The sequence below is a fragment of the Chinchilla lanigera genome, unplaced genomic scaffold (genome assembly GCF_000276665.1).
Source record: "Chinchilla lanigera isolate Chin_1 unplaced genomic scaffold, ChiLan1.0 scaffold00018, whole genome shotgun sequence".
Taxonomy (NCBI): Eukaryota; Metazoa; Chordata; class Mammalia; order Rodentia; family Chinchillidae; genus Chinchilla; species Chinchilla lanigera.
Window position 1 is genome coordinate 2774019 of NW_004955419.1, and position 15842 is coordinate 2789860.

General features: G+C 40.6%; 1 protein-coding gene across 5 annotated transcripts in view; it reads left to right on the plus strand.

The window, feature by feature from the left end:
- Nucleotides 1-15842, plus strand: part of Mapkap1 (mitogen-activated protein kinase associated protein 1) — a 230844-nt gene that overhangs the window by 117357 nt on the left and 97645 nt on the right. For all 5 annotated transcript variants that reach the window (XM_005382456.2, XM_005382455.2, XM_013513217.1 and 2 more), the window contains one exon: nt 8042-8218. In XM_005382456.2, the coding sequence (XP_005382513.1) occupies nt 8042-8218 (177 nt within the window). The remainder of the gene's footprint in view (nt 1-8041; nt 8219-15842) is intronic.

Here is a 15842-nt window from a genome sequence, read left to right on the forward strand (position 1 = left end):
GGGAAACATTCCCGCAAGGGCCAGGTGTGGTGATACATACTTGTGGCACTGAGGAGGCTGAGGCAGGAGGATCACTGGGAGTTTAAGGCCAGCCTGAATTACATAGTGAGACCTTGTCCAAAAAAAACCAAAAAACCCTCCAGCAAGTAGCAGAGTTATTTGGTCTGCCTCCAGTTTCCCTTGCTCTTGACAATTATGCTATACAAAGAAATGTAGCTCTTCTGCTAGTACTAAGGACATAGACATGTAAGAGAACCCTTCCTTTCCTTCCTCTCTGCTCCCTCTCTCCCTCCCTTTCTCCAGGCATTTACCTGTTCTCTTCATTGTCCCAGACACCATAGCAGGCCCTGGGGATAAAGAGAATCATAAAATACAGTTTCTGGTCCCAAGTTTCATGATGGTGGTTGAGACAAACACGAGGTCACACATCTTGCACTCCAGTGTCCTTGAGGCCTCTGTAACAGTGGATATCTAGAATGCTGTAGGGGCACTGAGACAGGCTTTTCTGGTTCTGTCAGGAGGCGGGGGACCTGGGGATGGGGGCAGTCAGAGATGCCTCTTCAGTGGAACTGATGCTTGCACCAAACCTCAGAGATGGCTTGATGACTAGAGACAGGGAGCTTCCAGACTTCCAGATGGTCCACACTGACAGGACTTGAGCTGCTATGCGACAGCAGGTGTGGCTGGAGCCGAAGATGTGCTCTGGGGTGCTGAAGATTGGTTAGAAAGCAGGGCAAGATACAGTGAAAGGAGTTACAGAGGCCAGGTGCTTTTAAGGCTCTTTTGACTTAATTCTAAAGCTGATGAAAGGCATTAAACATGGAGGTAACAGTGTCACATAAACATTTCTGAAAGACCCCTTTGGTAGTAGAATTGAAAGTAGTTGTTTGTAGGGTAAATGTGTAGTAGACTTCATGAGTTCCTGAAATTCACGATTCTGAGTGAATTTACTTGGAAGTGTCTCTAATTCAGAACAATACAAAAGAGGTATTGTTGCTGGAACACAATAACCAACACCCACAAGGAGGAGAGGTTTATTTTGGCTCACAGCTTGTAGAGGTTTCAGCCCATGGTCAGCTGGCTCCAAAGCAGGGCAGCGTGGCAGAGGGGTATCGCAGAGGAGAAAAAGCTCAAGACATGGCAGGCCGCCCCCACAGTGACCCACCTCTTCTCACCACACCATCCAGCTGTACACCGTCAGTGAACTAACACAGGATCACACCCATGGGCAGTGCCCAAAAGCCCCCCTAAGAGCACCTGAGACATTGGGGGGGGTGTATCAGTGGACTTCCCAGAAATACCAAAAATGATAGAATTAGCAACTAAGGATATTAGAACAATTAGAAGCATCTCCCACATGTTCAAGAGCTCAGGATACGAACGTGATGAAGATATAAATAAGTATTTTTCTGGAAACCCAAGTGGTACTTCCAGTGATGATAAGTATAATATCTAAAGTGAAAAGAATTACACTAGATGAGATTAGAAAAGAACAGTGATTTTGGAGCCATAACAATAGAAATTATCCAAAAGGAAGTCAGACAGAGCAGTGTGAAGATTGTTTCTACTTAGAAATTAGGGGGCATTTTGTCTTTAGGATTTCTGTACCAGAAAATTTAGACCTAACTATTCCAGAGTGAGGTTGCTGTGGCTTGGCAAACCTTATAGTGTTATTGATTAAGTTTTACTTTCCATTTCGTGGGAATTTGGGGGAAAAGAAAATCTTGACAGTCTTAATTTTTTTTCTAACTTTAGAGAGGTTGACTTTGAGCTACACCCCTTAGGACCTTTGTTTTTCTTGATAATGCCTGATAAATCCTTAATTCTGTCATCACAATAAACACCAAAGCTCAAGTAATGAGCGTTCTGGACATTTTAGAGTCATGTGCTCCTTCATTTTTCATTAAAAACGAAACAATGACTATTCATCCGTCTGGTCATACATAAATATATTTTGCATTTTCCAAAGATGAGTGAATTTTTATGTGTATGTAAATTAAACATACCAGATCACACTTGGTGAATTCTGGATTGCTTCCTGGAATGCTCCTGAATTTTCATATATAAATTAAATGCCATCTATATATGGGCTAAGGCTTCTGTCACTTCATAAAAACCATACCAGCCTTTGAATATAAAAATGAATATTGGTGAACAATTCAGCGAAATAAAATTTTCTGATGAAAAATCGTAACTTCATTTGATGAGACATAAATAGGTGAAATTTAGTTATTATTAAAGATTTGGATCCGTATGTCCACTTGCTACCTTCACCAAGGATCTCTTCTTGGCAACAGGCTGCATTTGGCATCCATTCCTTGTTCAAACCTCTGATCCTCCTAGCCTCCTGGTCCCAGAAAGGAGCTGCTCCTTCCATGCCAAACCAAGCCTAAACTTAAATCTCTTCTTGTGGCTCTAGTTATCCTGTACTTCTTTATTAGTCTTCTGATCATTCTTTTCCCTGGTAGTGAATCAAAAAACAGGAATTGGTTTCTCTAGCTTGTGTTATTCACCGTGCTTCAGTGTTATCAAAAACTTAAGACTAAATCTTAGCAAAATGAGAATTTTTTCATGCCAGACACTATGCAGTGCATTGAAGTCATTTAACTCTTTTTTTTTTGGTTCTTTTTTTTGGGGGGGGGGGAGACAGGCTCTCGCTATGCAGTTCAGGCTGCCCTTGAGCTCACTTTGTAGCCCAGGCTGGTCTTGAACTCGCAACGATCCTCCTGCCTCAGCCTCCGGAGTGCTGGGATTACAGGTGTGCACTGCCACACCCAGCTCGAAGTCATTTAGCTCTTGTGAAACCTGTATGCAGTAGTATAGAGAGCCCTTCCCAGTCCTTGTCTCGGCCCAGGGATTTTATATTTGTAATCCCATGAAAAGTTATTGGAATTCTAATGAGTTAATTCCATTTTACCACTTCCAGTGCAACCCATGGTGAGAATAAAGACACTAAGGCATATTTGTAGTTATGGGGAGCCAAGGGGTCCTAAGTCCAACCATGATGACGCCTATCAGGAACAAAGACCTCAGCCCAAGGCGGAACCCAGATTTTATTTATTCATGAAGAAGGGAACAGCTTGAGGATGAGTGACTGTGAGAATTGTGGGAAGTAGGTGAATGCCACGAGCTGGGTAGGTAGGAGGCCTGAAATCATCTCTGCACATGCAGAGAGCAGGATATGCAGAAAGAGTAATCTGCATAACACAGTTGAGATAGTATCTAGTGTTTTGGGGTTGGTTCTTCAGCTCTGGTATGTAATCATTCAAGCCCCAGGAAGTCATAGCTTCTATCAGCCGACAGCATGGAGCATTGGCTCACACATCCCGCCTCACCCCAGCTCACGCTTGGGAATAACGGGGTTCATGGAAACATGCCTGCCATCTTCAAAGACTACCATCAGCACTTCAGCTAGACCAATATGCAATTGAAGGGAGAAGGAAAGGGTCCCAGCCAGCTCTGTACACATCAGTACAATGAAATAGGGTCAGGCTCAGCCAAAATGGAGGCAGGTGCGCCTCTTTCAAGGAGAGTCACCTAGGTCATCCTCTACACAGCAGGTGTGATCATTTCCTCTGTAATTCTAGAATCTGGTAGAGACAGTGAATGCTTAGAAATTTAGGTATGTGGCTGAGGCAGGCATAGCTCAGTCTGTAGGGCAAATGATTCTGTGTGATGGGCTGAGAGGTTTTCTTCCATTGCTTGTACTTCTCCATATTTCTAAGCCATATATGTTCTACATGTATTATCCTTATTGGAAACAAATATTTTATAAAGAAAATGAAAGTTACATATATGCAGGACATTTGGAAAATACCAGAATATTAGAAAGAAAATGTAGGTATAACCCTGGCAACATTTTGGTACTTCTATTTCTAATCTTTTTATATGTATATCACAGATAAATTTTACCTAGCTATAATCTTCTTTCACTTTACAAGTTTGAGGCTATCCTGGGCAACATAGCTAGATCCTGCCTCAAAATAAAATATGTAAAAGGGCTGAGGAGTTCAGCACTCCTTGGTTTCAGTCCTAGTACTGCCAAAAGGGTGGGAGTGCCAGTACTCATATCCTTTTTTTTTTTTTTCTTTTTTTGGTACCAGGAATCGAACTCATGACCTCATGCTTGCCAGGCAGGTGCTGTGCCGCTGAGTTGTATCTCTGGCCCCCCAATTCTCATACCCTGATGAACTGTAAAAATTCCCATTTTATCCTCTCCTCTTCCTGTACTGCCTTCTTCCTTTCTTGAACTATAGTCTTTGACTCATGTGTTCTGCCTAGAAAACTCCATTTGGTTAAGGTATCATTATGACAAGCAAGAAAAAGCTTGTTACAGCCCCCCACCTCATTAACATACATACGTCATTAATAACACTCTTTATGTTTTTGTAGTGCTTCAGTCTACACAGTCATGTGTTTACTCACTTCACAAATGTTTGTTAAGTACTTCATAAACCCTGGCTGTTTCTTTCTGCAGTAAGTATGAGGAGACAATAGAAGAATCCTTACACTTTAGGAGAATGTAGATGCATAAGTAGGAAAAAAAGCCAGGTGACAATTGATGTGCAGAAGTAGTGACTATGGGCAATCAAAAGGACACACAGAGGTTCTTAGAGATCCAGGTGATTCTCTGATAAGAAAATGGAGCTCAAAGAGATTTGGTCCCTTATTGGTTGGAGGTCGAGTCAGCATTAAAACCAGATGTGACTACAAAAATCTTGTTCTTTCCTCTCATCAGTGTCATAAGAAGATGCCCTGTTTTCCTTGTGTCTAGGCGTTTGTATTGGGAAATGCCTGGGATGGGGACCAGAGGTCCCCTTTTTTTTCCCATTTCAAAGTGCCACCAATTTGTGGTTTGAAATAAGAATTATTGAACAAAAGTAGGGAGGCTTAAATTCTCTAGACTGTATTTATCTCTGTTTAATTATGTAATCAACACTTTGTTACTGTTCTTTTCTAGGTCTCTACACCCATCTGTAAAGAAAAGCTATTTCAGATAAATCTTCGTCTTGTGTTATGATTTCTTTCTTCTCATCAAATGCCAAATGTGGCATTCCCGTAGGAGTGTGAGTTCCCAGATACCTTGGGAAGTTGTGACACCCCATAGCTTTAGCAGAGGGACACACAGCTCTGTCTCTTACGTGCCGCCTAATCTTGAGCAAGCTACTAACCCCACTGAGCCTAGGTTTTCTAATTCATAAGGTACAGGTACAAATAACTGACTCACAGAGCTGATGTAAAGATTCAGTGAGCTGATGTATCCAAACCTCTTTGCACAGGGTCTGGCACAGAGTGCTCTATGAATATAGGCAATGATACTGTAGTGTTGTATGAGTATGAATGTGGAGTCCCAGTTTTACAAGTCAAAATACAGCAGTAGCTTTTTCTCCTAATGATTCCTTTATAAAGACATGAAGGAACCAGTAAGTCCACACATTAAATACAGAGTGTTAGTCACTATTTCCTCAGATTTTCAACTAAGGGGTTGGTGCACTGCTTGCTGATAAACTTTACTGATGATCTGGAAGAGATTTCCATTATTCTATGTAATATAGTGGGAAATCATTCTTTTCCTTGCTGGGTTCCCATTGCCCAGGACAGGCTGCAGCACAAGGTAGGCGCTTTACAGATGTTTTTGAATGAAGGATTTCACACTTTGTATTTAAGAACGAGAGAGAATAATAGCACTTGGCAGTGAGCCCTTTCTTTGCTTTCAGGTCTGAGCCCGTGACATTAGTTGAATTTGTTTTGAGGGGATTTGAGGGCGTCCCATGACAATCAGAGCAGAATTCTTCTGATACCAGTATTTGGCTTTCTATTTTGATCAATAGACTTATTACTTGGCCTTGAACTTCTGTGATGCTGGGGGATCACAGACATTTCTCAGGTTGATTTACATGGCAACAAATAATCTGTGCTGTCTGTTGCTTGTCCCATCAATGTCTTCCCTCTCCATAAAACCCTAGAGGCTTAGCGGCCCCAAGGCTGGAGCGCAGTGCGTGTGTTAACTCCAGTTACAGATGAGTGTATCTGATGAGCTGCTCAGTTTCATTGTTGTTTTTTGCTCTAAGAGGCATCCACAATATAAGTATTGTAATAGTTTCCGTTTGATTTTATTATTAATGTTACTTTACTATTTTTTATTTCTGTTATATTCTAAGTACTACATGTATTATTTCACGTGATCTTTACAACTCCTGAAGTAGGTAATTATACCCTTTTTTGTAGACATATAAATTGAAACTTGAAAGTGAAGCATATTCTCTGAAACCACTTGCCCATGAACCATGAGACTGAGATTTGAACCCAAGTCTTTCTGATCACAAAACTTTTAGCACTATACCATGACATTTTCATCATCTGAAGTACTTTCTTTTGCTTCTGCAGTTTTTTGTGGTCAATTTGGTACCCTGCTACAAAGATCCAGAAGTTTCCTATACCATTCAGAGATGAATTTTAAATTTCTTAACAGCATTGCAAATACATGAAATTTATAGTGACAAACATAGCCAGATTACTTTCTTGTTATCCATCCATTTAGCAAATTTACAGTTTCCATTAATTTTAATCTGTCCCTGTTACCTGTTTTCTATAATAAATAATCTCCTAGTCATGACAGACTCCCTGAGTATAGATCACCTGAAGTAGGCTCTCTCTCAATAAGCAGAGTTGCAGCTAAAGATTTGTGAATTAATTGGGAAAATTGCAAATCAGGTAGTCAGTGAAATAATTCATTGTCACATCCAATCAATAAACTTTGTAAATCAACTCATTTAATTCAAAAAATGATCTCTATAGATCAAGCAACCAATTAAACAATTAGCATACACTTTGTAATTAATTAATTTAAGCATCAATCATGTAATTAAAACTCTAAATTTAAGCTACAGAATTTAGAACTCTACTGCCTTCTGAACTATTAGATTGTGCTTCCTAAGCTGGGATGTTTCTAAATGCTAGCAGATTTGCAATTTCACAATTCAGCTTTGGAGCAGGGTATCTTAAAGTGCTTAAGTTGTTTTTAATTTTAAATTGTCTATATGCTAGGATAGTCTCCCACCCTATTTTAACAAATCACCTTCTTACTTCCCCAAAAGAGAGAGGAGGAGGGGTGTGTTGATTCTAAACTGGGAAAGCCTCAGAGCTGGGAGTGCTGACTGGGCATTCTGGGGAAGTGGGAATTGTCAGAAGTGGTCAGGAGGCCCAGGTGTCTGCATCAGGATAATCAGGCCGTTGCTTTTATTCTGCTAAGGATCCATAATTTTCGAGGTCAGATCCTGCCATGTGAGTTAGTTGCTCTTAGAGAAAAGAAAACTGATGGATGGTCATGGTTGTCTTGCATCCTTCTGAAAGGTAGTGTCTTAATCTTACCCATTAATCAGAAGCCTCTGGCTCTCCCTAAATAGTTTTTCCCTATATTTATAGTTTTGTTGTATCTAACTATAATTAGTGTAGTGCTTACTTTTTTCCCCCTACTGTACTGTTTCTGTGCCTTTAGGGATGGTACTAAATCTCAACTTTGATCTCCAGGATTATGTTCTGCATCCTGTCCACAACAGGTACTCAGTAAATATTGGAAGAGATCTCTATGATCAGTAGCACTTAATAAAAATAATCTATATAGAGCTGGACTTGGTGGTTCACACCTGTCCCAGCACTCTGGGAGGCTGAAGCAGGAGAATCACCAGTTCAAGCCCAGCCTAGGCAACTTAGCTACTTAGTGAGACCTGTCTTACTAAGGGGGACTGGGGAAGCAACTCAGTGGAAAGGTTCTGGGTTCAATGCTCAGTACCACAAAAACAGCTATGTAGATCAAGCAACCAATGAAACAGTTAGCATACCCATTTCAGTTGTTTTTCCTTCTTTGCTCTGCCATGTGTTTTCTCTTATCTGTTGAAGTAGGATTTGGAGGTTCGAACCCCTACAGGCTTGGGGTGCAGATCAGCAGTGCCCTCAGTTTACTTACTGTACACAATACCTTGTGTTCTCCTTGTGCCCTCCCTACCTTGACATGCACTCACCTTGTTGGTTTTCCTTTCAGTGACAATGTCAGTGCCTACTGTCTTCATATTGCTGAGGATGATGGGGAGGTGGACACTGATTTCCCCCCGCTGGATTCCAACGAGCCCATTCATAAGTTTGGCTTCAGTACTTTGGCCCTGGTTGAAAAGTATTCATCTCCTGGTCTGACATCCAAAGAGTCGCTGTTTGTTCGAATGTAAGTACTGACTCTTGTTATTTATCTCGGTATCTTGTCCTTTCCTTCTCGCATTTCAGATCTGTTCTTGTTTGTTCATCAAATGAATGTGCTTGCTCTCGGGAGAGTCCACATATAATGATTACTTCCAGAGAGATGTTGGGGACAACATTTGCATTGTTATTTCATGCCTTTGTGCCTGCACTACAAACAGCCTGCTTTGCAGTAGCAAATTGGATAAGGTAGATCTTTGAATGTCATATCTACAAATAGGCCTCTTGAAACATTGGCGCGCTTGGAGCCTGAAAAGCAAAACTTGTAGATTTTCCTTCTTCAAGGAATTCAAGCTAAATGAAAATGTTCACTGTGGCCACTTTTCTCTTGTGACTTAAAATACCTTTCTCTACAACTGTGTTCAGATCAAATTTGATTTTTCCTCTCAATTGCCTGCCTTTAGACTGAGCCGATGTTCTTAACCTTTTCTACCCCTGTGCCAGTCTGGTAAAGCCTATAAAAGCCCTTCTCAGAAAAGTGTGTGTAAGTGCATAAAATAAAATTTACTAGAATATAAAAGAATTCTGTTATATTTCAAGTCATCACGTTATTGAACGTGGTGTAGTAACACATGTGGCTTTATGAATAGAGTAAATAACAAGACCCAGCTGCAGTGCTAACATCACTCTGGAAGTCTGTTGTTCCAAGGTGGTGGTGAGTATAAGCGGTATTTGAGAAATCTGTACAAACTGTAATGTGCTGTGTTGTTAGCTGGGATTTGTGTTCATGACAATCACCGACAGTGCTAATACATACTACTGTGATTTCTTGCCTCTGCTTATAATTCAAGGAAAGGTTACTTATCAAACTTGGTGAAGATAGCAATGTAGCTTTTGTCTCTTGAGGTCTACGGACACGCTGAGCGCCCTGGTTGAGGGAAAGCCTGCATTCTCAGGCTTTACACTAACCTAAGCGCTTCTAACCGAGGTGACTGCAGCCCTTGTCTTGGCCATCTCCTGGGAACAATAGCGATCCCTTTGGCACCCCCTGCTGTTAGGAATCAGCAATTCGCTGTCCTAAAGGATTGCTTAGAGGACTGTTCCCTTGTCTTTGAAGCACACAGCCTTTGTTGGAGATTTTTTGTTAACTTGACAATGGACTATACTGCATATGATCTATAAGTGTTTTGGGTCTTTTTACTGTTGAGCAAAGAAAGAGCACTGAGTGTTGGGGGTGAACTGGGGAGCCCCTTTAAGTTTTCACAGTGACCATTTCATCTATTCTGAGATCAAGTTTGGTGTATATGACAGCAAATTTCCCCCACTTTTTCACTTCCAAGGTATCAAAACAACTTTGTAATGTTTAAAAGAATTCAAAAAGTATCCAGTGATAGTTTGAGTCCAGTAGTGGTGAACTTTGGGTACACACAGCCTTCTCACACAGTGGCACATGGACCGAGTTGCCCTACCCGCAGGGCATCAGGTAACACTTGTTTTTTTCCTCAACCAAAACCTCAGTATTCAGGTTTAATTGCAGTGTTGCCACTTTGCAATAAATAAGTAGGCTTGGGGTTGCAGTTTGGGCACTCGGTCTCTCAAAGGTTCACCATCACTGCTCTAGTGAGTTGTATCTGTTGTCAGTTTTGTATAATCATTTCCATGGGAATATAGACTATAGTCTCATTCCTAGTATACATGCACTTTACATTATTTTTATTAACATTACAAATACTTCAGTATTTGTTCTTAATTTCTATAGTCTGTTATATGCCAGGGATTTAGATAATTTAACTCTTCACCCATGGAGTCCATGGGAGAGAGTTTTTGAATAAATCATTAAAATGTAATAGGCAATATAAAACAAAGTATATAGGGTCCAGTGGAAGAATATCAGAGAATATTTAGATTATTTCCTTATTTGGATTTTAATAATTAATTGTATAATGAGAGCCATTACCTTCATCCCTTTCATTTCTGTTGAATAATTTCCTTAGGATCATTTCCTGTGAATAGAGTTATTAGTTAGGGAGTAGAAACTTCTGTGGACTCTCCCTGACCCCTAAAGTGTTGGAGAATCAGTACAAGCCTCGTGCACGTTAGGTAAGCACTCTCCCACGGAGCTATATCACCAGCCCAACCAGACTCACATTTTATTGACAAGTAAGATGTATTAGCTTATTGAGACCCTTCCTCCCTCCCTCCCTTCCTCCTTCTCTCCTTCGCACCCTCTCTCTCTCTCCCCCTCTCTCTCACTTTCTTTCTCTCTCTCTCTCTCTCTCTCTCTCTCTCTCTCTCTCTCTCTCAAGACAGAGTCTCTCTATGTAGCCCATGCTGGTCTTGAACTCACACCAATCCTCCTGCCTCAGCCTCCCGAATGTTGGAATTAAAGGCATGTACCACCACACCCAGCGAGACCCTTTCTCAAAAAAAAAAAAAAAAAGTACCAGTTTATAATGCTACCAACAGAATTCATAAAACCATTTCAGTTTTATCATCACAAGGTATTGTAAGAATTTGTACCTTAGGGGCTGGGGATTTAGCTCAGCGGAAAAAGCACCTGCCTGGCAAGCGCAAGGTCGTGAGTTCGGTTCCCGGTACCGGAGAAAAACAAAAACAAAAACAAAAAAAAAAGAATTTGTACCTTAAAAAGTGTGTAAGCCACACATCCCAGCACTCAGAAAGCTGAGGGAGATGGATCACTGTAGTTTGAGGCGAGCTCAGGTTACATAGTGAGTTCAAGACCAGCCTGAACTAAATAGCCAGACCCTGTGTCAAGAAAACAAAATAAAACAACCCACAAACAGAGATGATACCAGGGTTGGATGTACCCAGTAACAGAGTACTTGCTTAGTTATGTGCAAAGCCCTGGGTTTGTTCCCCCAGCACTGTAAAACAAAGAAGAAAAGGGATGCATATAATGACATTTTAGTAGTTTTTACTTGCATTTTATTATTAATAAATAATTAGAAGAACAGGGCCGGGGATACAGCTCAGTGGTACAGTGCCTGCCTGGCAAGCATGAGGTCATAAGTTTGATTCCTGGTACCAAAAAGAAAGAAAAATAGAAGAATATTAACATATGGCTATTGTAGTCTTTTGAACTGAAAATCTTTTTTAAGGCGAGAGCCTTTGAGGCAGTGATTTTTAGTAGAGTAGGGTGGAGCTGAGGCAGATATACCTTCCCAGGAGCAGCATCTGAGGCTCCTGTCTTGGTGAGAACCCTGAATCCTGGGGCACGGGTGTGGAGGCAGGGAGGGGGAGCCTAGAGCAACAGCTGCTTTAAACTCAGTACTTTTTCTTTTCTCCTGAATTATCCCACCCCTTCGCTCCCCTCCCAAACATGCACTCCAGTCAATCTTCTTTTATTTTAAAGTTCAAGAGTTTATTTGACATGTCCAGAATGTTTCTAAAACTACAAGGTGAAGTGAAATCTTTGTATGTGAGCATTTAGAACAAAAGTGTCAATAAATTTTCTGTTTCTTCTTTTTCTCGTTGTCTGCTGAGATAGTACAGATTACTAACCATTTGCCCTATGTGTATTTTCTTGGTTCAGCAACCTCTCGTCCACCTTTCTGGTGTGTACTCTAAACTGGAAAAGCTTCTGCAGATGCAGGACAGAGATACCTTCGGGAGTCTCCAGGGCTGTGTTGAGTGTTTCAGAGAGGAAACCCGGCAAGGTTGAAGCCATGTTTCCCTCTCCTGTTCTTGTCCCCCTTTCCTTCTTGCATCTCTCTACCTGTAGACAAGGGACAGGAAGTAGCTGGGAAAACACTGAGCTGAACAAAGATGGAATTTGACCGTGAGTAAACAAATACTGAAGGTCAACTATGCACGTCATCTCATTGAATCTCAGAATAGCCCACTTTTTATTATGACCAGTTTAGAAATGTGCAAGCTGAGGCCAAGCAGTATTGTTCTCAGGCCTAGAGTTGACCCCATACCTGATTTAAAAGCCCATGCACTTTGCAGCACATTGATAGGAAGTGAGGGTGGGGGAATCTCGTGTTGACTGAGTCAGTCAGGTGAATCCCCCTGTCTGAAAGCTGACATTTAGCCCCAGCAGAGTGCAGCAGGTAAGAGCACGGTGGCCTTTGGAGCCAGATTGCTTGGGTGCTGATCCTGCCTTGCCTTTGCTAGTACGTGTAATCCTGTTTCTATGATTTAGCTATTTGGTGATAATAGTAATACCTCACAGATCAGTTGTGAGGACTGAATGTAAAGCACTTAGAACACTACAGGTGTATATAACATCATCTTAAGGGTTATGTGCTGTTAATTATTTTTCTTCATAAGATAACCCTTTGAATCCAAGAACGGACTCATGTGTACCCCGTGACATCCAGTATAGCTCCATTACTATCACAGGTATGCCGCAGATGTGTCTGGAATGGGTAACTGATTAGGTCTCTTTGCTGCTTCCACAGTCTTCTACCCCTCCTACTTACTGTTCTATTGCAGAGGAGCAGCAGGATTTGGGTGGGTGTTACTCAGCTGTACTGAAAAGGCTAAATTAGAATAACTTTCACTGAACATGAGCAGGTATGGTAGACGTTGAGATTCTGTAGACATTAAAATTAGTCTCCTTCTGAACGGACATCTCAGAGATAGAAGCAAAACCATTGACTCTTTGAAGACTGGGAAGGCACAGATAAACCTGCATCCTTAGCACCCAGCCTGGGCTTCATGGAGAATGGGTTAGTTAATTGTCAGGTGTCTGTGGGATGCCAGGAGGACCCTCGGCCAACCACTGTATCTCATCTTGCTTTCTGAGCTGTCTCAGCTTCTTTGTCTTCTGAATACCAGGGAAGCCTAGGTTGCCTTCTGGTTTTGGCCCTCACAGAATCTGCCCCTGAGGCTCCAGTATATGTCATTCCCTCCAAACAGGCAGCACTGTGAAGTTTCAGTCTCACTACTAACTTGCTACATGACTTTAGGCAACTTTGCTTACCTTTATAAGCCTTAGTTTCTTCCCGTCTAAAGTGCAGACAATAGACGTTTTCTTAAATGTAAGTAATATACAAAACTTTTAAGGGAAAATAAATTCTCCTCAATTTAACTTCAACATTAAGCCTCTGTTTCCTCAAATTAGTTTTATTATAATGCTGGTTGTATACATACAAACATTAAGTTTGAGCTATAAAGTCCTATCATGTTTTAGGTATAAATTCCATTTTTATACAACCTGAACAAAATTAAGTACAAGTAAAACTCTACACAGATTAATTTTAATACTGATATTTTGCTGAAATTGATGATGCTGGGTTTTATGAGTATTAAATATTTTACTTGTCAATTTAAATCTTGATTTTCATGAAGCATGAATGCCAAATTATGTCTTTTAAACAATTAATGCATTTTTAATTCCCAGTACATTAGTTTAATGGGCCAGTTGATTTATACGGTATCTCCCCCAAATCTTGAATGTTGTTTACTAGAAAAGTCATCTTTGCATTTGTCCCACCATACTTTCTACTAGCATGACCAAATCATGTGAGTTTGCCCAGGACTTTGCTTGTTAGACTTAGGTATGAAAGTCCTGTATCTAAGAGATTATCCTGCTCCCATCCCCAATAAACCCAGGACGGTTGTCACCTTACTTTGTGCTGCTGTTTGTTGGTCTGTACATAGGTGAGCTGTGTGTCTGATTTATACCTGTACACACTGTGACTTGTGTACCAAAGAGCACAAACTCTTCAGAGATCAGCAAGCCTATTCCAGTAGAGAACCTTGAACCCGCTGAGCTCTCCTACCATTTTTCTCTATTCAATAAATGATTTTTGCATACAGCTTGCAGTGGTGCCATTTGACCTTTACTAAGTCTATTAGTGGTGTCAAAAAACTCTAGCTACTGGAAACACACAGCCCTCCAGTTCTCACCAGCTTATCCCAGGGGTTAGCAAAGGACCAAATAATAAATATTTTAGCCTGTGTGTCATACAGTTTATGTAACTCCACTCTGCCATAGTAGTATAAAAGTAGCCATAGAAAATGCAGAGGCAAAGGGCATGGGCTACATATGTTAACCTCTGGCTATTCCAGTAAGTTTATTTCTCATTCACATCTGTCCAGAAAGGGCCAAGTGACTCTCCTGGGTATTTCTTCTCTAAGCAAGGACTCTCTGGTTCCCCCATTTAGGTGAAGAAAGGGGAGCGTGTAAGATTGGCAGTGACCTACATCTCTGCCCATATATTTCACATTGGTATTCTGTGTGTGTGTGGTGACAGAAAATATTTCATGATAGGCAGATAACTTTGTGTTTAGTTCAGTGATAATCATAGGAGTTGTGATCAGAAAATATAGTGAATATTGAATTTTTAAATTTTAATAAAGTAAGAGACACATTGCCATTAACCCCCCACAAGCACCCTCAAACTTCAAGCACACTTACCTTTCTTGCCACTTTCTGAAGCAGTTCTGAAAATCCTCTTAGTTGAGGGTCTTTAGTTGTACTGTCATAGCTGCCTCAGTCTCCTAAATTGATTCACAGTTTACATTTCACGGTCATTTTGACGTTGGGGAAGAGCTAGAAGTTTGTCACTAAGATGGATGAGGTCACGGTACTATTTTAGATGGCACTCGGCACCAGCATTCACTGTATTTTTGATCACATCTGTAAAGACTGACAAATGTGGATTTCCAGAACTGTGTCTGAAAATGTCAAGAACAATGGGCTAAGTATATTCAGAGTGAGGTGGGGTATTGTGAGGGGATTAATGGCAATGTGTCTTTTACTGTAATAATTTTTTTACTTGAACACCATATTTTTGATCAGCTCATATTTAAAGTATATCATATATAAATGTCCATATATGTATGATTTTCAGTGAACTAAAATCAAATTTTGAATTCCAAAACTTCTCTGGTGAATTCATCTTTTGATGGGGAGGGTGTCTATGAACCTCAGAAAGTGCTGCTGTGAGGATTTATATTGGCTCAGACCCTGGTATGTAGGAAGTGTTACATGCTGTTCCCCTTGTTGTCAGAGATTTATCAGTCTGAATACTTCGTGCCAAGATATAAATGCAATTTAACCTTCCTTCAGGTTATTTTTTTATTACACTGTATGTACCCATTACAGAAACATTAGAAAATACATTTTTGGGGAGGTGGGGGTTTTTTGTTGTTTTGTTTTGTTTTGTTTTGTTTTGTTTTGTTTGTTTTGTTTTGTTTTGAGACAGGGTCTCACTATGCAGTTCAGCCTAGCCTTGAACTCACTATGTAACCTAGGTTGACCTCAAACTCATAGGGATCCTTCTGCCTCAGCCTCCCAAGTGCTGGACATTAGAAAATAGATCTGTTTCTTCATACAAAATTTAAAAAAAAAATTCCCCATTCCATCTTGCAGAGGTAAAGAATTATGTTTTATAATTATTTTCATTTTAAAAGAATACCTAGTTAACTTAAATGAATCCCTATTGGGAAAATGTTCTATGGAAAAAGACATGGAATTGAATGTCTTCTTCTGTTCTAAGTCAGGCCCAAATCCAGCCTACTTCGCTGAGGCCCCAAGGCTCTAGGAAACCCTTGGAAATAGAATTGTTGGAGAAAGGTGAATGGATTACTCTAACAGCTTGCCAATTAGGAGCCTGCTCATGAAAACTGCTTGCTTACCAAATCTGCAAGTGGATTTCTAAACTATCTATTGTTCTTCT